Source organism: Maniola jurtina, chromosome 2 (assembly GCF_905333055.1).
Source record: "Maniola jurtina chromosome 2, ilManJurt1.1, whole genome shotgun sequence".
Classification (NCBI taxonomy): domain Eukaryota; kingdom Metazoa; phylum Arthropoda; class Insecta; order Lepidoptera; family Nymphalidae; genus Maniola; species Maniola jurtina.
Window position 1 is genome coordinate 5,036,494 of NC_060030.1, and position 27,226 is coordinate 5,063,719.

The 27,226-nt window shown below is 36.1% G+C and overlaps 1 protein-coding gene across 4 annotated transcripts in view; it reads left to right on the forward strand.

The window, feature by feature from the left end:
* Nucleotides 1-27,226, forward strand: part of LOC123870062 (insulin-like receptor) — an 82,015-nt gene that overhangs the window by 34,812 nt on the left and 19,977 nt on the right. For 3 of the 4 annotated variants that reach the window (XM_045913229.1, XM_045913238.1, XM_045913243.1), the window contains exons 2-5: nucleotides 22,334-22,508; nucleotides 24,647-24,755; nucleotides 25,251-25,382; nucleotides 27,058-27,199. In XM_045913229.1, coding sequence (XP_045769185.1) covers nucleotides 22,334-22,508; nucleotides 24,647-24,755; nucleotides 25,251-25,382; nucleotides 27,058-27,199 — 558 coding nt within the window. Of the gene's footprint in view, nucleotides 1-22,333; nucleotides 22,509-24,646; nucleotides 24,756-25,250; nucleotides 25,383-27,057; nucleotides 27,200-27,226 lie in introns of those variants that run through there. The other variant, XM_045913250.1, reaches the window with a different exon arrangement.

Genomic DNA, 27,226 nt, shown 5'->3' on the forward strand with positions numbered 1-27,226 from the left:
ACCTAAATCCACGCGGGTGAAGCTGCGGGCATCAGCTAGTTAATAAATAAGTATTGCCTCGAGCAAATAGCTGCATTGGTATCTATTGTTCCCTGTCATTGAAAGGGAACAATTTAATTTTCAAAATTTGAAAAAAATTGTAAAACGCGATTTCGGTAGAGAATAGATCAATGCCTATCAGAGCAGTGGCATTGATCTATATTTTTAATAATTTCTAAAAAATAAATTTTTAACTGTTTAAATTTTACATGGGTTTCACATTTATTTCAAGAGCTTTTATAAATATGTAAAACTCAATACTCGAGGTTTCATTATACCGTTTGTGATAAGGAAAACCATGTTTTTAAATAAACGGAAAGTTGAATTTTGTATAATTAGTTATTGACTAGAATTATAATTTTTCAGAATCAAATATTCTTAAAGGCTTATAGTTTTACAGTTATTACCGGCTGACAATGCTATATCCCAATAGCCTTGCTATTTGTCCTAGCCGCTAAATAAAATTTTGATGATTCATCGTCCTTTTATGGCATTAGCGCGGTTTCTTGTATTCCATTATGAGATCTTTTTTTTCATTTGCATAATAGCATTAGTTTATTGTCTTTTACAGCATTAGTACGGTATTTTGTATTTAGATTTTGGTTGTATACATTGTACACTCTACCATAACACCTGAAACAATAGGATAATTACTATCATTTGCACGTGGTCATCCCTCGTGGATCTTTATGATGGTTTTATTTTTGAACTAGCTATTACCCGCGGCATCGCTCGCGTGATTCAAGGTTTTAATAATAATTGAGGTTTGTTACAATATTTTATGCAATGCCTAAGTTATTTTATCATGTGTTTTAGCATGCTATCTTGCGGGAACTATTTGTTTTTTTTGAAAGGAAAAGTAGTCTATAATACTTTTTCCTCGACTATGTCTATGCAAAACAACCGGCCAAGTGCGAGTCACACTCGCGCACTAAGAGTTCCGTACTCGGCTATTTTTTCCAACATTTTGCACGATAAGTCAAAAACTATTATGCATAAAAATAAATAAAAACCTGTTTTAGAATGTACAGGTAAATCCCGGGGGAACTGTTTGTTTTTCCGGGATAAAAAGTAGCCTATGTCCTTTCCCGGAAAATATCCTAAGTTGGTACCAAATTTCATCAAAATCGGTTCAGCGGTTGAGCCGTGAAAGCGTAGCAGACAGACAGACAGACAGACAGACACACTTTCGCATTTATAATATTATAGTATATATATATATATATAGTATGGATAAAACAATACTTTATCCAACTAAGAGAGGACTGAGTTTTCGGGAGCTATGTATAGTACGTGACAGGTCGAGATGGCAATCGAGGTATGAGGCGGGGGACGTTCTGCACACCCGCACGTCACCCGCGCTATTCCGCACCGGATTAGCCCAGGGATTGTGTGGGTGTGCGGGGCGTCCTCACCCTGATTGCCATCACAACCTGTCACGTGTTGTGTTGCATATTTGTTTGTTTATTGGCTCATCGATTCACTTATTACTGCCAAACTGCACATTAAATTTTGATAAATGAGATCTCTCTTTCGCTTCGCTTTACCATTCCGTGTGTTAGAGGCTATATTGTCATATGTCATAAAATTTTCCGATATGTCATAAAAGAACTTATCATAATCAAAACGAATGTAAGAGATATAACCTACAAAACCCAAAAAGTATATTGAAATTGGTTTACCTACACATGACATGAAAAAGAAATGTATATCGAGAAAAAATAAACTTGAAATAGATGGATCGAGTTTGATATCAAATCATAGCAGTTACTATGAAAATTTCGAATACATGTATATAATAATTTATACATATTCAAATATAAATCAATCATCTGCGGTGAAGTCTTTAAAAGTAGTAGGTGGGTTTCTGTACTTTTAGTTTTGAACTTTATCTTATTTTGTTTTTGTATCCCTAGCTTACTTGTGTAGCAATGCACTTATTTTTGATGAATAAATACCTACTCAAGTGTAACATCTGCATTTTTGTACCTGTTAATCCCTTTCATTGTACTGTCCATTGTCTTGCGCTTACGGTAAGTACGATTTAGTACTAACAATAAAATTTGAAAAGATTGTAAAGGACCATAAATAAATAAAAAATGCTCAATGTCTTTATGGGTATTAGCATTGCATTATATTTTTGATAATTTTGCAAATTAAATATTTAAGACTGTTTAAATTTTAGACGGATTTCACATTTATTTTAGCCTTTATAAATATATGTGTGAAAATTATTATAGTAGGTGTAACTATTTATACTGTGCATGATAAGGGAACCATATTTTCGTAAATATGTATAAGGAAAGTTGAATTTTGTATAATTTCTTGACTCTCTTATACTTACACAAATATATAAAAGATTAGTATTAAGTACTGACTACAATTATAAGTTTTATTCACTCGTACTTAATCTATAAAGACAATACACTGTTTTAAAAAACATCATTGTTTTGAAAAAAACGACAAACTAACACCACATACTTAAAAATATTGAAAAAATAATCTGTTTGAAAATCGTCTAGGATCAAAACGGTTTGTTATAAACTAAACTGCGCTGGGTACGTCCGTTCACGGAAACAAACAAAGAACCTCGGGTAAATACCTAAACTTGTGTTCCAGGCTCATGCTTCAACGCTCTTAAGGAAGCTCAAATGCATTCCAAAATTGTTTTGGTTATTAAATTAGCGCGATCTCGTGAGTTATGCCGTCTTACACGCATTTACCACGTTTACTGCGGAAATATAATTAGTTTTATTAACACTAGTAAACCTTCACATACCGATCATTTTAGTGCGTCGAATAGGTAGGTCACTGTTAGCGACGATCGAACTGTTGTTTTTAGGTTAGCGGAAATCGGAACCGGAACTGCACAAGTTACAATACCTACTTAGTACTTACGTACCTACTACCTACCTATAACTATGTATTAGTGCTGCGGACATTCTACGGATTGACTATCTATGTCTGTCTGTCTGCCCATATGTCCGTCTGTCGTGTCTGTCAAGAAAACCTATTTCCTACCTTACCCTACTTCCTGTTGACCTAGAATCATGAAAGGCAGACAGATAGGTAGGTCTTATAACACAAGTAAAGGAAAAAAACCGAAAACCGTGAATTTGTGGTTACATCACAACAAGAAAATTGAAATGCGTTCATGAAAAATTTATTTACATACTTAATAATTATTAAGTCATTAACTTGCAGTGTTTTACATAAAAGTGTTAGGCATATCTGGTACATGGTACGGAACCCTTCTCGTGCGAGTCCGACTCGCACTTGACTTGTTTTATTTTTCCAAAGTTTAGTTTTTTGCCCTTAGGATAATAAATAAGTAACCTTATTATGCAACAGCACGTATTTTTTATGGTTTTAAAGGGATTTTTTTAACATTAACTTATAAGTTTTTGGTTTAATATTTTGAGCATATTTTTAAACATAGGTTTTATTTTTAAGATCTTTTGATTTTTGTATGTAGGTACTAGTTCATGACAATTTACCAACAGCCAACAGGTGGGCTTTGTGAAGTAAGTTTTTTATTTTTGTACCCTAGTTGATACCTAGACTAGGATCTTCAAAATAATTTTGTATAACTATGAGATGTAAGTCATAAATAACTACAAATAGCAAAAATATAGCAAATTTTTGCATCTTATTTATGCTTATTTAAATCGTAATGACGTGCTGGTCTGTCCGGTTGTGCAATCAGTAAAACCAGTAGGTAGGTACGCTAGTATTTTCCGCCAAGCCAAGTAGGTAGGTATGTGCAGTTTATCGAATGCACTGACGCCATGTGCATCATTGCTTTAAACGCAGCACCTACTACGTTGAGCATTTGTGCCACATATGACGCAACCTGTTTATCCAACGAGCATCACTGAGCGAACTCAATGACTATAATTTTACGGAATTATCGTAAAACGTGACGGGCGGCGCTGAGCTTACCATTAATAACTGGCCGCGTCCCGTACTATGTGATTCATTTGTTGTTACTTGATCCGTTTAGTTGAATAAAGACGCTTTTATCTATCGAGTTTTGCTGTTCTTTTTGTTACATATTTCCGAAAAAGGCATTTTTCTTTTGAAACTACGGAGGTATATTGTAATAGGTGTACATGTAACATGCATTGAGTTGAGTAGTTGTCACGATACGGTTTCGTAGTACGGGGCCGAAGGGTGCGGGCGGAATGGAGGCTGTAGTAGCGACGTAGTAAGCGCGGGGAGCGGAACGGGGGAAGGGCCGGCGCTTGTAAGCGTTCAATATTCTGTTTCACCAGTATAAGTCAGTGTTGTTTGTGGACCGAAAGCCACGTTATCGAATATCGATACTAGTTTTATCGAATCTACCATATTATTTTAGGGCTTCGATTACACCTGTAAGTTTTTCATGAATTGACAACTTTACTAGGTAAATGACACTTATAAGATTGTTTACATTAGTAAATTTGTCCAAGTTGATCATGTAAGCTATTTACGTGAATAAAACTTACAAGTTTAATTGCGGCCTATGCAGCTATAGAGAGACAGCCTATAGCGTTTGCCAGACCTTCATTATTTTAAAAAACTGAAAGTTTCTCTGCAAAAGTTTCCCCAGAATAGGGGGAACGATCAGCGACTATGAATTTTGGATCAAGGTGGCTTTGGGAGATAACAGGTAATATAGGCGTAAAAAATCTTACGTCAAAGTATAAAATGTACCTAGTAGCTCTGATATTACAATTAGGGAAACAAGACTTGCCTCTACATCAGGATACTATGCGAAGGCATTCGCTTTCGTTCTTCTCATTTTTCGTTTACCTTTCTGTAAGGTTATTTTTAAAAATTGATTTGAGTTGTCAAAAAATAATATAAAATTATTAGTTTACCTAATGCAGGTAGTTTGATAAAATCGATATTTGGCTCATTCGATGTCATACAATCTGTTGCTAGGAGGCCAACAAGATTGAACTTGCATAAATACGGGTGTTTCGAAGGTTTTAGTTGAGTCTCCTTCCGAGATTCGGGGCGATATCGCATATTTTCGGTATTTGGGTTGTGAACTGGATAATTAGATGTTGTGATAGCAATCACGCTCTAATTAAATTATTTATTTTGGCATTAGTTTGTTTAGATTAAAACTCTCGGATAACCTTGCACATTAAACCTGGTGTTTTTTGTGTTGGTAATGAGAGGACATTCCAATAATTCGATAAAAATATTTAAATAATACCTGCTTTTCTGAGTGACGCCAATAATTCAGAAGCGGGACGTGTCTCACGTTGTCTTAATTTCGCTTTGGTATCTTTTTGTAAACAACCCACATTTGATTAAAAATTTTATTGAGTTTGATTTGGTGATTAAAATTTTTAGTTTTTTTTTTTTTAAGAATTTAGTTTTTTGTGAAGTGGAAAGTAATTTGCAATAAGTGGTTCAGATTTTGTATACATCGAATGAGAAGTTAGTCGTTTGGATTTATTGTTGACTTGATATTAAAACTGAGAGTTCGGCAGTTCAGGGGTAGGTTTTAATGATTTGACGGAGGGCAGGATAGCCCATGATTTGGATTTGACTTAGGGCAAGGAAGCCCGCGACTGACATGACAAGATTGATTAGAAACACGAGGACGTGTTAAATTCAGGACGGCCGAACTGTAAGGTTATTTTTAAAAATTGATTTGAGTTGTCAAAAAATAATATAAAATTATTAGTTTACCTAATGCAGGTAGTTTGATAAAATCGATATTTGGCTCATTCGATGTCATACAATCTGTTGCTAGGAGGCCAACAAGATTGAACTTGCATAAATACGGGTGTTTCGAAGGTTTTAGTTGAGTCTCCTTCCGAGATTCGGGGCGATATCGCATATTTTCGGTATTTGGGTTGTGAACTGGATAATTAGATGTTGTGATAGCAATCACGCTCTAATTAAATTATTTATTTTGGCATTAGTTTGTTTAGATTAAAACTCTCGGATAACCTTGCACATTAAACCTGGTGTTTTTTGTGTTGGTAATGAGAGGACATTCCAATAATTCGATAAAAATATTTAAATAATACCTGCTTTTCTGAGTGACGCCAATATTTCCGATTGATTGAAATTGGTAGATTTTGCGCTGTGTGTATTGTAATTTGTACCTATCTACCTACATTACGACACTCAGTGACATGCGATTGCCTATTTATTCATAAACTTCCTCTTAGACACGAATGAATCGAGAATTACTTGGTAGAAAACTGGAGAGCGCTTTAAGAAAAGCCCATATAAGTTAATTCGTTCAAGACCACAACTATTTGGCAGCGTAACAGCGTAGGTAACGTCCGATAATGGATTTTATTTAATTCGGTTTGTTTTAATAACAATTTCGATACAGGATCACGGGTATCACTAGCACTTGCAAGAGTACAATAACATTCCATGCACTATAAATATCTGCTGGGTCGGCCGAGCTGCGGAGTGTGGGGTGTGGGGCGCCGCGCCGTTCTGCGGAGTGCGGCGAGTTCATTTGCATCGCTATGCACTCGCCGTGCACCGAGCCACCGAGTCCCTACTCCCTACCTTGTCATACCTACTGAGTACTGACAAAACATTCTTATTCATTGTAATTTGTAACTAACCCGGGGCAGACGGGTGCGCCCGGCTTTACGAAGATACTGTCATTGCATTGACCTGCGTTATACCAATGCTTCCCGTACCACTAATGTAGCATTCATGTTACAGTTAGAGTTCGGAATTCGATAATGTAGATATTAATTAGATACTCAATGTAAGTAAAGCGCGAAATACGTAAAGTAGCAGATTTCTGAACTTTGCCTAGTCAAAGCTCAGAAATCTGTTGATTCTGATAGCAATAAAATTCAAGAATATTCTTGTCTTTTTCTTACTAATTTAATAAGAAAATGACAGAAAAATGTAAAACTAAAAGTTTGACAGTTATAAAAATATATTATAGCTTTTAGTTTAAAACTTTAGAACTGTTAAACCTTTTAACCATTACACTTTTTAATGGAGTTTGTCGATATTTTAGATCCCATCCCTTGTCTTACAACAATAACATTATATTAATTACACTCAGCGTAATCTACTCCGACGAAGCGTTTTTGCTCAACGTTTGATAGGAACCGCTGAAGGTGAAGAATGCTCTTCCGGCGTCCGTGTTTCCTGCCAAGTATACGCGTAACTTGAATACCTTCAGGGCAAGGGTGAATAGGCATCTTCTAGGCAAGCGCGCTCCAACCTACACCTTATCATTGTCCTGTCTCAGGCATGATTGTCGTCAAGCGCAGGCCTATCTCACAATAAAAAACCGTCCAAGTGCGAGTCAAACTCGCGCCCCGGGGGATTCGTACTCGGGTATTTTTTCCGATATTTTGCACGATAAATCAATAACTTATGGATTATGGATAAAAACATATAAAAATCTGTTTTAGAATGTACAAATAAAGCCTTTGAAAATTGAAAAACTAATTATTATTATTTATTCATGAGCACATTTTAATTTTTATTTGTGATGTAACCACAAACACACGGTTTTCGGTTTTTTCCTTAACTTGATCTATAAGACCTATCTACTTGCCTTTCATGATTCTAGGTCAATGGAAAGTACCCTATGGGTTTTCTTGTCCGACACAACAGATGAACAGACAGACAAACAACGAAGTGATCCTATAAAGGTTCCTTTTTGCCTTTTGAGGCACGGAACCCTAAAAAATGTGTATGCGGCATAGCCTTCCAAACAAAACATGATCAAAAATTATAGTAAAAAAAAACTAAACTTTTATCGCACAGTTTTATCGGACGGACGGACGGGACGCGGACGTGGTTTGTCAACTGAAAGGGAAAATGTAATAATATTATATTTAATCTTATTGCTAATATTCATAATACCAAATACGTATGTTTCATTCACGATCTCGCATCCCTCACACACATTTTACAAACAGTAGAGTAATGCCTGAGTCATTGATTACTGTTTGTAGATATATACCTCTATAATATAGGTAGCTCATGTGATACATAATTGCGTCGTTGTTTTAAAGTTATGGTAGATAGGTCATTTATTTTTATTCAAGGAAATCATTCACGGCTTGTTTAATCAGTAATGTTTATGTTATTATCATTTTTGATAAAACATTTATATTTCATGTTAAGTATAATATTTGAAATTATTGGAATGTAATATAAATAACCTGCCTAGGTACTTAGTTAATTAAAGTTTTAACAAGTGTAAATTAAAAATTTATAACACCCCCGACAAGTGAAGGTTACAGTAACTAGAAAAGACCGAAAATACCTGATAACTTTCAAACGCTGAACTGATTTTCACGAACTGAACGATCCAAAGTATCTGAGTTTTCCAAAACATCATTTTCAAATGAATAATTATGTATTTAGGCAACGTCCATCTTGACAGCTTGACATTTGTCTATTGACATAATATTATGAACCTAACGGTTATGTAACCTTCTTTTCTACAAGAAAACTAGAAAAGAGCTGATAACTCTTAAACGGCTGAACCAATTTTTTTGGATTATAGCTAAGAACACTCTCGATCAACCCACCTTTCAAACAAAAAAAACTAAATTAAAATCGGTTCATTCGTTTAGGCGCTACGATGCCACAGACAGATACACAGATACACAGATACACACGTCAAACTTATAACACCCCTCTTTTTGGGTCGGGGGTTAAAAATAGAATTGTCCGCAGTAAAACTTTAGATTCAAGCTTGAAAGCTAGAAAAAGAGGGGTTTTTAATTTGCAAGTATGTACCTATTTGTGGTTGTGTGTGTGTAACGAAAAACACTTTAGTTTACCTATTTAAAAATTAAATACTAAGTTTTAGTTTTTATAAAAAAAGGATGCATGCATGTATTGGTTCAGAGTTATTTTTTGGCCGCCCATGTATGAAATACAATAGAATTAGGTAAACAAACAGAAACTGAAACTGGTTAGGTATGTTTGGTTAGCGTCTAATATCAACAAGGCTTGCTTGTTTGCGAAGACGCCATTTCGGCTTTTACTACCCTCCCGCGCATTTTTCGCACATGCGCAGTGCTTCAAATGCGTTCTTTTTAAGAAATTTTAATTTCACAAGTTCAGATTTAATAAAAAAAAAAATTAACGGCTTATGTAATTTGAAGACGATGAATATTATGATCTGCTCTCCCCTAAGCCCTAACTTTATCAAAATAGCTAGTACTATCTTGTCATTAGTTACTTATCACTTACTACCTACTACCTACTATCTTGTTATTAGTTACTTTGAAACTCTATGCTCATTTTCAGGGTTCCGTACCTAAAAAGGAAAAACGGAACCCTTATAGGATCACTTTGTTGTCTGTCTGTCTATCTGTCCGTCCGTCAGGACGTATAATTATTCATTTGAAAATGATGTTTTGGAAAACTCAGATACTTTGGATCGTTCAGTTCGTGAAAATCAGTTCAGCGTTTGAAAGTTATCAGGTATTTTCGGTCTTTTCTAGTTACTGTAACCTTCACTTGTCGGGGGTGTTATAAATTTTTAATTTACACTTGTTAAAACTTTAATTAACTAAGTACCTAGGCAGGTTATTTATATTACATTCCAATAATTTCAAATATTATACTTAACATGAAATATAAATGTTTTATCAAAAATGATAATAACATAAACATTACTGATTAAACAAGCCGTGAATGATTTCCTTGAATAAAAATGAATGACCTATCTACCATAACTTTAAAACAACGACGCAATTATGTATCACATGAGCTACCTATATTATAGAGGTATATATCTACAAACAGTAATCAATGACTCAGGCATTACTCTACTGTTTGTAAAATGTGTGTGAGGGATGCGAGATCGTGAATGAAACATACGTATTTGGTATTATGAATATTAGCAATAAGATTAAATATAATATTATTACATTTTCCCTTTCAGTTGACAAACCACGTCCGCGTCCCGTCCGTCCGTCCGATAAAACTGTGCGATAAAAGTTTAGTTTTTTTTTACTATAATTTTTGATCATGTTTTGTTTGGAAGGCTATGCCGCATACACATTTTTTAGGGTTCCGTGCCTCAAAAGGCAAAAAGGAACCTTTATAGGATCACTTCGTTGTTTGTCTGTCTGTTCATCTGTTGTGTCGGACAAGAAAACCCATAGGGTACTTTCCATTGACCTAGAATCATGAAAGGCAAGTAGATAGGTCTTATAGATCAAGTTAAGGAAAAAACCGAAAACCGTGTGTTTGTGGTTACATCACAAATAAAAATTAAAATGTGCTCATGAATAAATAATAATAATTAGTTTTTCAATTTTCAAAGGCTTTATTTGTACATTCTAAAACAGATTTTTATATGTTTTTATCCATAATCCATAAGTTATTGATTTATCGTGCAAAATATCGGAAAAAATACCCTACCTTTTTTTACCTACATCGACAAAAAATCTACTGTCACTGTAAATTATTATTTATGGCAGTAGCCTAAACGTGAGGGTATGTGATAACCCTTAGTACTATGACAACAATTAACCGTTAAGCCACACACTCGTTAGCGTGTAATATTTTCCACACCAAACGTTGATATTGAAAATATGCGCGTCAAAGTTACAAATGAAATAATGATTAGACCTTACTTTAATCAACGAAGATGCAGGTAGATGTGCGACTAGCAGTCGATTCGTCGCCACGCACAATGTTGGTACCTGTACCACTCGTTAGCGCGGGTACCGGGCAGCAGCGATTGTCAAGTGTCCACGCAACCTGTAAACGTGGCTCGGACGAACGGTGGAAGGATAACACTTTCTTACTTGAATCACGTTTTCGTTTACCACAATGCTATTGAAACAACACTTACACAGAATATACAAAAAGCAAAACTACTACAAAACTTTAAAAATCAAGTTTAAGTACTTTATTTTGATTAATTGATTCTAATGTCGGTCAGATGAACCAAAAGCGGGTGGGTAATTAGGTTACTATCCCACTTCTGATATAAGAATACCAGAAGTGGACCTCAATAAAAATATAAGAAAGAATAAATATAACCCTTATTTGCATGATTAAGGCTTGATACTCAACAAAACTAAGTTAGCGCAATAATAACAGATTGATAAAACACGTCCGCACACTAAGATCGACCGAACCAAAGTGAGTCCAACTCTAGCAGGCCACTTTCAAGATAGTTTTCCGAGGTGGCGCCACGGTTGCGTTCCTAAAAACATTACCAACAGATGCCACGTGACTTCCGTTCAAAAGCGCGGCAAACATGTGCGATAACATAACTAAGGATGCTTACGTCCAAAATAACTAAAAATGAGCTATAATGTACAAAATAACTAAAGATTCGCGATAATGTCCAAAATAAACTAAGGATGCGCTGAAAGCAGAATATGGTCGAAAAACGTATTTTTTAACTCAAGTGACGAAAAAATCTATGCGTTTGCAGGTATTTGCGTGACAATAATCATCTGAATAATTGTCTACTACATCAGTCATTCATTATCATCACTAATTAATTGATGCAAAACCTATCGTCTAATGGACTCCTAAGACTAATTAAAAGAATCGATGAATAAACACGTGCAACCCACCCTCACCCACGCTACGCGTGTTGTCGGGGTGTTAATAGTATTTCTAAACATCATAACTACTAAGAAATAAACAAACTATTAGTACACTGAATGAAGAAGCTGATAAGTCTCTAGAACTCTATAGTTAGATACAATTGGTTAGATATTATACAAGTCCGTACCTGAAAACGAAAAAAGGAACCCTTATAAAGTCACTTCATTTTGCCTGTCTGTCTATCAATTCAGGGGATTCAAAACTTATAGGGTACTTTCCGTTGACCTAGAATCATGAAATTTGGCAGGCAGCAATGTCTTATAGCCATAGATATGTATGCTTATAGCACAAGTAAAGGAAAAAATCATCGATGTGAAAAAATCCATAAATCGTGAATTTGTGGTCGCTTCACAAAAAATTTCAATTTCAATTTCAATTTCAATTTATTGCAATTCCAGGAATAATACATGGATACCCAGTTTTGGGTGTCGCAATTTGGTCTGGTGCAGCAGACCGTGGTAGGGAGACCCATATTTTATTTACATATTTTTATTAGAGTCATTGAGAAAATGATTTATGTCATAGTAGTACTTTTCTAATAAAAAGTTTTTTAATATTTTGTTAAATTCCTTAAATTCATTTTCGTTGTCTATGTTCCGAATTTTGTCTGGCAAATTATTATATATTTTTATAGACATTACGTAAGGACTCGAGGTATGCAGTACTTACTCGAGACTCGAGGTATTTGTTTCCGACCAAATCAAGACACACGGTCGTGTGTCGAAGCCAAGTTCGTATAAGAATCTTATAAGAACGGCGACAGACGGCCAGTGTGTATATTACACGAACCATCTCAAGCCACTTTTGACCCCCCCATAACTCAGAAACTATTAAACCTAAACATTTGTGATTTTGCATATCTATTAAGATCCATTTGAACGTTTAGAATACCAAATTTCATGACAAAATCTTTTGTAGTTATTGAGTTATCAAGGTCTGAAAAGTGCCATTTTTAACACTCACTCACTCACTCATCAAAAACCTAACCTACTTCCAGGTGAGTTAGAAACTTGAAATTTGGTATAGTAATAGGTAATTAGGTGTAAACAAAGGAAAAAATCAGAAAATAGCAAATTATGTTTTAATATGTCATATATTATACGACAAAGTTATTCGTGGAGCTGGTAGAGAACAGCAAGTATGGGTGAGGTGCACATTTTAACTTTGTAAAACTTAACTTTGTAAAACTGTGTAATTACCTACTTTCACAATGAATAGTAACGCATTTGTTTATGCTCATCTTTATAGATCTTTAACCTTAGACCAAAGCCATAAGTGCTTTGGTCGCAGGTTCGAATCCAGAAATTATGAATTAATCGTTAATTGAAGGCAAAGTTATTTCATATTGTACCTACCTACTTGAAAACAAACAATAATAGACCATATCACAGGTATGTGTTGTATAATATATACTAGCTGATGCCCGTGACTTCGTCCACGTGGATTTAAATTTTTAAAAATCCCGTGGGAACTTTGATTTTCCGGGACAAAAAGTAGCCTATATCACTTGATCCGTTGCTCCATTGCGACGTGATTGAAGGACAAACCAACAAAAAAATATTCGCTTTTTAACATGGGTAGTGATGGGTGATTTACTTCCAAAGGAAATAACATAATATTATAACTACATAATATTATAACTACATAATATTATAATATACTGACGACCTGCCCCAGTTTTGCTCGGCTTCGACAGGTAGAATAATAAGAATACAAACTATTCACAGAATTGAATTTCTGTTGTATGTTTTTGTAAGGGGTTATCTCAGAAGATAAAAGTTATGTACCTACCTAAAGGTAGTAAGTAGTACTCGTATTGAAAGTGAAACCAAACCATTTAAATGAGCAGTCAGACATATTATAGGTAATAAAAAACCAGGAATTTGAATCAGAATAGTGCACATGTTGCACTCCCATGACGGTACAGAAAAAATCAGCCAAGTGAGAGTCAGATTCGCGCACCGAGGGTTCCGTACTACAGAAGTAAAACGGTAAGAATCACTTTTGTTATCAAACCGCAAAACTAACTTTGTTTATACAGGTTTATCGTTAATATCAAAAACTATACAATCTAGAGCATTGGTTTTATTTTTCCTGTAAAACATACATAAACCTTTATCACACTAATATTATAAAGGCGAAAGTTTGTATGTGTGTGTGTGTATGTGTGTGTGTGTATGTTTGTTACTCCTTCACGCAAAAACTACTGGACGGATTTGGCTGAAATTTGGAATGAAGATAGATAATATCCTGGATTAGCACATAGGCTACGTTTTATCCCGGAAAATCAAAGAGTTCCCACGGGATTTCGAAAAACCTAAATCCACGCGGGCGAAGTCGCGGGCATCGGCTAGTTAACCATAATTATTTTTTACCATTTGGTACGGACCCTTAAAAAATTATTTTGAAAGAAAATGGAGACGGCATAGATTTCATACATATTTTAGGGTTCCGTACTCGAAGGGTACCTACGGCACCCTATTACTAGGCCTTCACTGTCCATCCGTCTGTTCGCACATCCACGTCTGTCTATCAACGTTTCTCATGAATTGCAATAGGTAATATTTCTATTGCCATTATAATAACAAATAACAAAAGCCTAGCTAACCTCTATGAAAATTTAAAAATTTAAAAAGTACATAGTATGGTACCGTACGTACCATAGTACGATGGTACGGAACCCTTCATATGCAAATCTGACTGGCACTTGACCGGTTTTTAAAAGCGCCTTTGAAATTAGAAATGTACAGTTAGATATGTTAGTCAGTCAAAAGGTTTAGATGCCCGGGGTGCGGGGGGTAGTAGCCCATCGTAAAAGACTTGAGCAGGTAGCCGACCCGTCGCGGGCGATCTTATTACTTGACAGTTGACACAGTCACAGTACTGTCCACCCACAGAATACTTTGTAAATATAAATATAGAAAAGTACTGTCATTAAGCTCTGACAGCTCTTACGTGTGATTTTGGCTTGTATTTCACTCCGTATTCTGAGTATTATCGCGTAATAAATCCAGCCAAGTGATAGGGCTTACTATTTATTTTAATCATCGTGTTACATTGGCGTCATTCTGGGCTTTTAGATATATGTTGTTCTTTTCGTGGTTTGTTCCATCATCATGTTGTTTCAAAGTTTTATTCTGTGACTAGCTTATGTCTGAGACCTCGCCCATGTGTACTACACAAATTTTAAACCTCTATTTTACCTCTCAGGGGTTGAATTTTCAAAAATTATTTCTGAGCTGATGTCTGCGTTATAATATTATCTACCTGTACCTACCCTTAGTATAAGATTTTACTTATCCCCAACGTTGATAGTATTTGAGAGTCGAAACACTTTAACGTTAAAGTAAAATGGCCCTTAACTACCTTGTATTAATGCTCAAGTTTGTACATATATTTACAGCCAGCGCTCCAAGCGGTCACGTTGTGAAATTAAAATCAATGGTACTGAATTTTTGACTTTAATCAAGAATGTTTAGGTTTATTTTACTTTGACGCTATTTTGTTTCGACTCTCGAATACTATCAAAATTGGTGAGAAGTAAAATCTCATGCTGAGGGTACTGTATGCCTTTTAGCCCGACTCATTCAGTAGTATGACTTGAGCGTTGATAGATCAGTCAGTCAGTCACCTTTTCATTTATATGCTTAGATTGTGATTCAGAAATATTTGTTTGATAATTTTAATACTTACATGAAATAAAGTCAACTGTACAAAAAATTATGATATCCCACCAAAAACATAAATGTAAAAATGGAGCCAAGTTCGGAATTGAGGAATATATTAGTTTATAAATAATTAAGAGAAATCAACTTTACAAAAATTTATGATATCCCACCAAAAACATAAATGTGAAAAAGAAGCCAAATTCTCTAAAAAGCGATGGGTTTAAGCTTCGCCGATAAAAGCATTGATATCTAGATAGGTGCCAAGTTATATATAAGGTCTTTGTATAGTTCCTAAAACAAATGTAATTGTATAGTTTACAAAAACATACAACAGAAATTCAATTCTGTGAATAGTTTGTATTCTTATTATTCTACCTGTCGAAGCCGAGCAAAACTGGGGCAGGTCGTCAGTATATTATAATATTATGTAGTTATAATATTATGTAGTTATAATATTATGTTATTTCCTTTGGAAGTAAATCACCCATCACTACCCATGTTAAAAAGCGAATATTTTTTTGTTGGTTTGTCCTTCAATCACGTCGCAATGGAGCAACGGATCAAGTGATATAGGCTACTTTTTGTCCCGGAAAATCAAAGTTCCCACGGGATTTTTAAAAATTTAAATCCACGTGGACGAAGTCACGGGCATCAGCTAGTATATATTATACAACACATACCTGTGATATGGTCTATTATTGTTTGTTTTCAAGTAGGTAGGTACAATATGAAATAACTTTGCCTTCAATTAACGATTAATTCATAATTTCTGGATTCGAACCTGCGACCAAAGCACTTATGGCTTTGGTCTAAGGTTAAAGATCTATAAAGATGAGCATAAACAAATGCGTTACTATTCATTGTGAAAGTAGGTAATTACACAGTTTTACAAAGTTAAGTTTTACAAAGTTAAAATGTGTACCTCACCCATACTTGCTGTTCTCTACCAGCTCCACGAATAACTTTGTCGTATAATATATGACATATTAAAACATAATTTGCTATTTTCTGATTTTTTCCTTTGTTTACACCTAATTACCTATTACTATACCAAATTTCAAGTTTCTAACTCACCTGGAAGTAGGTTAGGTTTTTGATGAGTGAGTGAGTGAGTGTTAAAAATGGCACTTTTCAGACCTTGATAACTCAATAACTACAAAAGATTTTGTCATGAAATTTGGTATTCTAAACGTTCAAATGGATCTTAATAGATATGCAAAATCACAAATGTTTAGGTTTAATAGTTTCTGAGTTATGGGGGGGTCAAAAGTGGCTTGAGATGGTTCGTGTAATATACACACTGGCCGTCTGTCGCCGTTCTTATAAGATTCTTATACGAACTTGGCTTCGACACACGACCGTGTGTCTTGATTTGGTCGGAAACAAATACCTCGAGTCTCGAGTAAGTACTGCATACCTCGAGTCCTTACGTAATGTCTATAAAAATATATAATAATTTGCCAGACAAAATTCGGAACATAGACAACGAAAATGAATTTAAGGAATTTAACAAAATATTAAAAAACTTTTTATTAGAAAAGTACTACTATGACATAAATCATTTTCTCAATGACTCTAATAAAAATATGTAAATAAAATATGGGTCTCCCTACCACGGTCTGCTGCACCAGACCAAATTGCGACACCCAAAACTGGGTATCCATGTATTATTCCTGGAATTGCAATAAATTGAAATTGAAATTGAAATTGAAATTTTTTGTGAAGCGACCACAAATTCACGATTTATGGATTTTTTCACATCGATGATTTTTTCCTTTACTTGTGCTATAAGCATACATATCTATGGCTATAAGACATTGCTGCCTGCCAAATTTCATGATTCTAGGTCAACGGAAAGTACCCTATAAGTTTTGAATCCCCTGAATTGATAGACAGACAGGCAAAATGAAGTGACTTTATAAGGGTTCCTTTTTTCGTTTTCAGGTACGGACTTGTATAATATCTAACCAATTGTATCTAACTATAGAGTTCTAGAGACTTATCAGCTTCTTCATTCAGTGTACTAATAGTTTGTTTATTTCTTAGTAGTTATGATGTTTAGAAATACTATTAACACCCCGACAACACGCGTAGCGTGGGTGAGGGTGGGTTGCACGTGTTTATTCATCGATTCTTTTAATTAGTCTTAGGAGTCCATTAGACGATAGGTTTTGCATCAATTAATTAGTGATGATAATGAATGACTGATGTAGTAGACAATTATTCAGATGATTATTGTCACGCAAATACCTGCAAACGCATAGATTTTTTCGTCACTTGAGTTAAAAAATACGTTTTTCGACCATATTCTGCTTTCAGCGCATCCTTAGTTTATTTTGGACATTATCGCGAATCTTTAGTTATTTTGTACATTATAGCTCATTTTTAGTTATTTTGGACGTAAGCATCCTTAGTTATGTTATCGCACATGTTTGCCGCGCTTTTGAACGGAAGTCACGTGGCATCTGTTGGTAATGTTTTTAGGAACGCAACCGTGGCGCCACCTCGGAAAACTATCTTGAAAGTGGCCTGCTAGAGTTGGACTCACTTTGGTTCGGTCGATCTTAGTGTGCGGACGTGTTTTATCAATCTGTTATTATTGCGCTAACTTAGTTTTGTTGAGTATCAAGCCTTAATCATGCAAATAAGGGTTATATTTATTCTTTCTTATATTTTTATTGAGGTCCACTTCTGGTATTCTTATATCAGAAGTGGGATAGTAACCTAATTACCCACCCGCTTTTGGTTCATCTGACCGACATTAGAATCAATTAATCAAAATAAAGTACTTAAACTTGATTTTTAAAGTTTTGTAGTAGTTTTGCTTTTTGTATATTCTGTGTAAGTGTTGTTTCAATAGCATTGTGGTAAACGAAAACGTGATTCAAGTAAGAAAGTGTTATCCTTCCACCGTTCGTCCGAGCCACGTTTACAGGTTGCGTGGACACTTGACAATCGCTGCTGCCCGGTACCCGCGCTAACGAGTGGTACAGGTACCAACATTGTGCGTGGCGACGAATCGACTGCTAGTCGCACATCTACCTGCATCTTCGTTGATTAAAGTAAGGTCTAATCATTATTTCATTTGTAACTTTGACGCGCATATTTTCAATATCAACGTTTGGTGTGGAAAATATTACACGCTAACGAGTGTGTGGCTTAACGGTTAATTGTTGTCATAGTACTAAGGGTTATCACATACCCTCACGTTTAGGCTACTGCCATAAATAATAATTTACAGTGACAGTAGATTTTTTGTCGATGTAGGTAAAACTGAAAAATTATTTCCGTTCTAACCGTGATATCCTACGGTTTTTGTGAACTAGTTTTGGTTCTTCCACTGTCCGATATCTATTAAGAAAATAAGAAAGAAGCCGGTAAATTAATGTGTCATTTCGATTACTGTCACCTTTCGTGAAAACCTACCTACGTTTGGTAAAATAAAATATGGCCACGTTATGTTGACTGTTTTGATAAACGTTCAGAATCAGTCAACCTTGATCCATTAATGACTAATGTAACTTTTTGGGAAGTACCAATAATGTAAATTTTTGAAAAATAATAATAATAATAATAATTAGACATGGCGTCTCAGAATTCAGTACCGGCGTTATGCTGTCGTTGAAGGTAACGGTATACGTTACATGTGTTGTAAATCGTTATGTGAATAGGTACAGCTGTCATAATAGAGACAGACGTACTTAACCGAACGAGAGTTCCTTCATTTGAACTCTGTGCTCACATTTACCTTTCTTTTCTTTGAAATTTCCGGTGCAATACTGCGCATTCCACGTGGATGCGAGGCTTGTCACTTGCCGTGACATCTTGATAGTGCTGTGGTGCTACGCCACGCACGTTGCTGCAAAACGTGGTACCTCATCGTGGCGTATCAGTGAGATCTGCTGCCTGTTTCATGAGGCAATATGATAAGTGCTGCTAAGCGTTTGTTTATGCTGTTTGGTAAGATCATTCCAGTTTGTTTTTACTTGTGTTCATGATGTCGGTATGTGTTGTAGTATGAGGCACTTTCTTTGAATAGTTGCGAGCACAGTAAGTGACTCTTACTCACATACCGACTTAGACTTGATCTCGTGAGATATGCAAGCCAGTGTGTTGGTACGTAGGCACATTCAACGCTTTGAGAAAGGCAATAATGCCTGTTACCAGTGAGATATACTTATGTTTTTAATAATGCTTCTGTTACTTCATAAAAGGGAATTGCTTATATTGTGTGAATTACTTTAGCCAAAAAGATTTCAATCGAGTCAGTCTCATTTTTAATTTTAGATTTCCGTTAGTACTTTTATTAGAATCGTATTAAATACGAATGTTCTTTTGCTCTTCATTGTTAAGATCAGGACAAGCCGAGCTAAAAAAAATATAAAATAAATTAATGACTGAGTTGTTAGAAAATAAAATATACCCACCGACGGACTGAATATGATAGGAGATGGGTCGTTCCTATGACTTGTATTTGGCAAGTGATTAGAGTGAATCATGACGAGATAGGTCATTTGCTGTGGATAAATCATTGGAAAGAATCTAGTTATTATATTGGTTCCCTAAAATGAAAAAGGTTGTATCTAAATATATAAAGGATTGCATTTATTTATTTTGTTTATTCAATATGAACCCCTGCTTAAAACTGGATGACTTGTATGTCAAGCGTTTAGAGATGGCCTAAGATATTGTCAGGTAATAATACCATTTTAATGCATCTTATGGCTCTTGGATTCATTGGTATTATTTTAAAGTACCTAGTATGAGACTTATTTTTACCTTATCTTAAATGTATTTTATGTCATTATGCTTCAAACTTGTATATTGGTACGAAGATAAAAGTTGTGATGGTATTTAATCGTGTAGAATTAATCAATTACAATAGAAGTTAAGATTTATAGTAAGATGAACTGGCCGCCGATGGAACAGTTCAGAATAAGTCTACGTATCAGATATACAAGTAGCTCGTACATCCCTTTGTTTAATTGGTTAAATTTCTCGAAGTTCTTGTTGGATGGACCTCCAATTACTGGCCGTTGATGGGATAGTGGATTGGAGGCCACTCATTGGAATTCGGGAAATAGGTTGTTCATAAATCATTTTGTATGATTGCTTAAATTTTGCGAATTCCATGTGTTGGATGGACCTCCGATTGCTGGCCGTTGATGGGATAGTAGATTGGAGGCCACGTATTGGAATTCGGGGCATATGGACCTCCAGTTGCTGGCCGTTGATGGGATAGTAGATTGGAGGCCACGTATTGGAATTTGGGACATGTGGACCTCCAGTTGCTGGCCGTTGATGGGATAGTAGATTGGAGGCCACGTATTGGAATACGGGACATGTGGATCTCCAGTTGCTGGCCGTTGATGGGATAGTAGATTGGAGACCACGTATTGGAATATGGGACATGTGGACCTCCAGTTGCTTGCCGATGATGGGATAGTAGATTGGAGGCCACGTATTGGAATTTGGGGCATGTGGACCTCCAGTTGCTGGCCGTTGATGGGATAGTAGATTGGAGGCCACGTATTGGAATTTGGGACATGTGGACCTCCGGTTGCTGGCCGTTGATGGGATAGTAGATTGGAGGCCACGTCTTGGTATTCGGAAAATAGCCAAATCAAATTTTCTTATTGCTGTTTTTGTTCTCAGCAACTGCTCCAGACATAAACGCCATCCAGGGACGGAGGCGTGCACAGGACGGCCGTGTTATCGCACATGTTTGCCGCGCTTTTGAACGGAAGTCACGTGGCATCTGTTGGTAATGTTTTTAGGAACGCAACCGTGGCGCCACCTCGGAAAACTATCTTGAAAGTGGCCTGCTAGAGTTGGACTCACTTTGGTTCGGTCGATCTTAGTGTGCGGACGTGTTTTATCAATCTGTTATTATTGCGCTAACTTAGTTTTGTTGAGTATCAAGCCTTAATCATGCAAATAAGGGTTATATTTATTCTTTCTTATATTTTTATTGAGGTCCACTTCTGGTATTCTTATAGTTATTTTGGACATAAAGCCGCGGAAATGAAAGTATTGAGTAGCTGATGATGTTTGAGAAGATCTCCTATCCCATGGTCAGACAAACTGGCGCGCTCAACTTTTATGCCTTGGCTAAAAACAAGACCCGATTTAATGAAATCTTTTACCGCAACATGTTGACTTGGCAAAGAGGTCTTGGCAAATCTGTCATGAGGGACCAACGAGAGAGATTAGCCAGTACTTATCCGTTAGTCACAGGCTACAGCAGCTACTGTGTCACAGTCTAGCAAAACTTATCTTTAATGGACTCCAGTCGTTGCTTCATGGGAGACCATTAGCACGTAACCCAGTACAATGCGGAACTAATAAAAAACCATTTAATACTGATTAAGATCAATTATAGTTGTTTTCCTTATCCTAAGTACTGATATATATATATATATGTATATAATATATGTATTTTATACCTATACCTAGCAAGCAAGAGTTACTGACGTTTACCATTCACGTATTAGGTATATCGTGTTTATATCCTACGTAATAGTTTAGAAATGCTTATGCACTACATAATATATCCCCTACGAACTTGTTATCGTAATCTCGTATTCTTATTAGTTACCAATTGTAGTAAGGTAAGGCAAGTATTATTTAAAACTACCTTAGATTCCTTTCACTTAAAATAGGTATGTGTGACAGACGAATTTCTCGCAAGAGTTTCTTTTTATTATTTTGGTACACAACCCTAAAAACTAGACAAAAGTACTTTTATAAAAATAAAATTAGACAAAAGTACTTTTATTTGTCTTTAAAATATTTTATTATTATTTCTAACTCTTATGATGTTCAAGAAATTGCCGGTTTCGCAATTTTTGCTATGTATTTTCTTTAATAGTTACCTACCTTTTATTTGTTTATTACTTTGAATGCACCTATCTGCCCAATGAAAACTGAGACTTGAGAGTGATACTGCGCGTAACTCTAAACTATTCCTAAGTAGGTATTCTTAGAATCTTCAGTGTTATCAACGTATTAAAGATATTATATTTTTCTTGTTGCAGTATGTCCATCGATGGACATCAGGAACAAACCAGACGCGATGGAGAAGCTAGGGGCGTGTCGAGTGATCGAGGGTCACCTCAGTATCGTCCTCATTGAGCACGTCACCGCCGCCTCTTTTCAGAACGTCAGCTTCCCCAAGCTGCGGGAGGTCACCGGCTACATATTGATATATAGGTAATAACACTAATAACTAATAGGGAGTAGGGATGGGGACCAGTGGGCTGGCCTCTTTGCGACGGTGGTATGCACTGTCACAAGGAGTTACAATCGGTCAAAATCGAACGGATAGACTGTGAAAAGCTAACAGACAGACAGATAGAAGACACATTTTCGCATTTTTATAGTTTCTAGCCGATGCCCGTAACTTCGTCCGCGTGGATTAATTTTTTTTTTTAATCCAACGGGAACTCTTTGCTATTTCGGGGTAAAAATTAGGTAGCCTTAGCCTCTCTCCAGGATACAAGCTATCTCTGTATCTAATATATAATGCCCATGACTTCGACGTGGATTTAGGATTTTTAAGAATTTCACATCAACTTTTTTAAGCTTAGGATATACCAGCTATACTCACGTATTTAGTCGATGTAAGCCCGACTAGTTTCAAACCCATCCGGGGTTTTTTTCACAGGGACTCGGCTCGGTGTTGCGAGTTCATAAGAACTCTTTGATTTTCCGAAACAAAAAGTATCTAGCCTAAGTCCTTACCTAGGATGCAAACTATCTCTGTACCTATCATCAAAAAGGTTAAACAGATGGGCCGTGAAATGCTAGCAGGCAGACAGATACACTTTTGCATTTATAATACTGGTGTCTGGTATGGAAGTATGGATATGGATGTCTAGATAACTAAATGTTGTTAGTAAGCTATGATCACTAGGTAGTACGTCTGAACTGAACTAATCTTTGCAATAATGCCCGCCCTCACCCTCGAAATTAGTGTCCATTTTTAAAAGCAAAATAATTTTCAATACAAAGCCATATTATATACCTACCCGGAAAAAATTGATTTTTTGGTCCACCTTATTAAGCCTAGAAATCACGCAATCGCTTGTTAATTAATAAAACTAGCTGTTTCAAAATAGTGGCTTGGCAAATCTACTATGATAATTAATATTTTTATGAACCAATGCCTATTCAATCTTACGATAGTGGCTTTCTATTGAATTCGTAGAAAAATACGTCATCGGAGGCTAAATGCTGTCAGCATTCTAAATAATCAATGATGTATTGAATTCGTAGAAAAATGAGAACTGGAGGCCAAGTAGATATTTTCAGTATTTGAAACCAGTCAACAATAATTTTGTTTGTTTGTTTGAATAAACCAAAGTCCAAAAACTAACTGGTAAAAATAATATAGGTATACCTACTTACCTAGGTAGGTAGGTATACATATATTATTTTGTTCGAGTAGCCGAAAAACCAAGGTGACGCACGCAGGGGAGAACTCTGCCGGTTTCGCAATTTTTGATTTGTATTTAAAAATGATTTAGAGATTTCCTTGAAGTAAAACACTATCATAAACAAGTGTAAATTAAAAATTTATAACACCCCCGACGATCCAAAGTATCTGAGTTTTCCAAAACATCATTTTCAAATTTTTTCAAATAAATAATTATGTATTTAGGCAACGTGGCAACGTCCATCTTGACAGCTTGACATTTGTCTATTGACATAATATTATGAACCTAACGGTTATCTAACCTTCTTTTCTACAAGAAAACTAGAAAAGAGCTGATAACTCTTAAACGGCTGAACCAATTTTTTTAGATTATAGCTAAGAACACTCTCGATCAAGCCACCTTTCAAACAAAAAAAACTAAATTAAAATCGGTTCATTCGTTTAGGCGCTACGATGCCACAGACAGATACACAGATACACAGATACACAGATACACAGATACACAGACACACAGATACACAGATACACACGTCAAACTTATAACACCCCTCTTTTTGGGTCGGGGGTTAAAAATATAAATATGTTAGTACCTGCTATTATATGTATTATATTCTGTGATAGCCCGATTAGCAGAGCGAACTAGAATGCGTGAGCTCTCAGCTTGACATTGAATCAACGACCTATCAAGGGTTGAGTCAAAGCCAAAAATATAATATTAATGGAGTTGTAGGTACTTACTCTCTTTCTTTGCGCCTATGAACTGTAGATGAAAGTGTGGAAATGAAGATGGCAATAAAAATTTAAAGTTAGCGCAATTTTTCACCGTAAGTTATGTAGATTCTGGCAGAGCTCTTCATTTCTTATGTACTAACGATGTATTAGAGATCAACTTAAAGTAGACATTTTATTTCAGATTGAAAGGTGTGCGTAACCTCGGCGACCTGTTCCCGAACCTATCTGTGATACGAGGCACGCCGCTATTCAAGGATTTCGCTCTTGTTATATTCGATAATGGCATTGAGGTAACCACAAGCTATTACTTATTTTAGTTCATCACTTTTTTTAAAGTCAATTTTCCGATATGATAAGCGTTCATATCCATAAGTCTAGGTTACACTCTCATTATATTTTATGTCCGACAGCAATAAATATGGTAAAATCATATTTATTAAAACTGTTATGAATTATGACTTATTTGTGCCAAAAATTGAGGCAACTTCGTGCGTAAATATACCAGGTAAAAAACAACCAAATTGCAAAACTAACAGCTTTAAAGCAAACTAAAAATATTAGTTTTCAAAATAAGTAATAACATAGTAGGTAGGTATCTAACGTTGATTTGTGTTTTTAAAACATCATCCATCATTACGTCTCGTCAGTAAATGTTGATTCGCTCACGCTCAACTAGGAGCGACCATGGATATTGGAGAGCACTCCTAAGGAAAAAGTTCAAACGATACTTTTAGCATCGCCTTTAATGTGAACTTTATTAATCTTTCCTTTTTCCTTCTTTTTAGTCTTTAGGACTTCGCTCTCTTACAAGGATAGAGAGAGGCGCCGTCCGCATTCAGAACAACGACCAGCTCTGCTACGCCAACACTATCGACTGGTCGCGCATCAGTCCAGAGGCTGAAAATAATATCATTAGGGTAAGAATTTTGTTGTTCGAATAATACCTCTGTAGATACTAGGTATGTCTTCAAAAAGATATGGTGAAATGCAATACATCTCTAAAGCTTGGCTTGGTATCTACTATGTTCGCGAACTGTTCTTGCGGCGTGCTCCGACACCGGACCAGCTACACGTCCTCGTTCGGCGTCTGTTGGGGATCATCTGTCTCTCGTTGTCGACAGATGATCCCCGGGTGTGGCAGAGACGAAGCGTTGTTTTTGAAGCTCCCTTGTGCTTTGTCGTCAGCGGTGGGGTGGGAACTTCGTGAGGTTTTTAATTGGTAAGGGTCCGACGTTCTCCCCCGTGGCTGGTGGTATCCATGATGCGGCTTGGCAGACTTTGCACACCTTTGAGAACATTATGGGGAACTCTCAGTCATGTAGGTTTCCTCAAGATGGTTTTCTTCACCGGAAGTAAAAAAGTGTTATAAATGTGCATGATAACATACCTTCGAAAATTATTCGAAATTACTAACTACGTGCCCAGGATTCAATCCCGGACACGCAGTTCGGTAATTAATGGAAGAGGTTACTAGTTACGACTCCTGTCTGCGTCGCGACCGCTGTCTACGTCGTAACCCCTACCATTAATCTAACGTCACCAATGAGGTTACGATGCAGACTCATATTACCTAGTTATGAAATTCTATAAAACCTTGCCCTGTTTATTTTCTGTTATGCGGATTACATACCAGAGCTACTGACTTGTAGTATGTTACGACGGCATTGCGGTTAGTGCTCACTTCTCAGACGAAGCCGATATAATGTTCCTTACAAAACTTGTTTCGGACTAGGACCGTGGGATTTCTTTGTTATTAGTTCCGTTTTAGTTGTGTAATAAAAATAACTTTGTTATTATTGTTTTGATGGCTGGCATTCCGTATTAATTAATGCCTCAGCTTCTCAATGCCCCAGCTTCTCTCATCTGAGTCCGCCTAAAAACCCTTGGTTACGAATCTTGAACATCAACCGGATTATAAGTAGGTAAGAAGATCACGACAACAAAACATGTATATTGTTATTTGTAGACCTACATTAATATTATAAAGAGCTTTGTAAGTTTGGATGTAAGCGCTAATCTCCGGAACTAATTATATCCGATTCTGAAAAGTCTTTGACAGAGAGCTAGAATACATTACGCCCGAGTGCTATATACGAGTACGCTATAAATTACGCGAACAACGTCACGGAAAAAAGCTCGTTAAAAATAAAATAACTACGCCATAATATAAATATAGCTGTAAGTTTATAGCGTTTTGCTTATAGTCTATACCTTCGAAAAAATATGGTGCAGTGCAATACAATACACCTCTAGCTTAGTATCTGCTGTGTTCGCCAACCTCAAACACCGCGCTTCCCTCTAACTCCGCAAAGGCTAACTTGTATCTGAATTTAAAAAAAGGATCGTGGATCGCTATAGTTTCACCAAAAAACAACTGTCCCAGCTTTAATATACTGGACTAGATTGGAATAGGTATTAGGTATCCATATAGGAGATCAGCGCCTACAACAGTTTTATTAATTTAAATCTGACTAGTACGAGTGATGGATTTATTTACTAAGAGAGTCGCAGCTTCTAATTACAAGTGATAAGCTCTGTAAACTAAGCTTTATCGAAGTGGTAATCTATTTAAACCACTGGTGTTTGTTACAGTCGAACTACGACACGCGGCTTTGCGGTTTATGTCCGAACGCGCAGAGTCGGATGGAAGACCACAGGCAGATCCAGTTTCAATGTCCAGCAGACTTCACGGGCCGTCTGCTGTGCTGGGACGACAAACATTGTCAGAAAAAAGGTAAAACTCCTAAACTTCTTGGTCAAT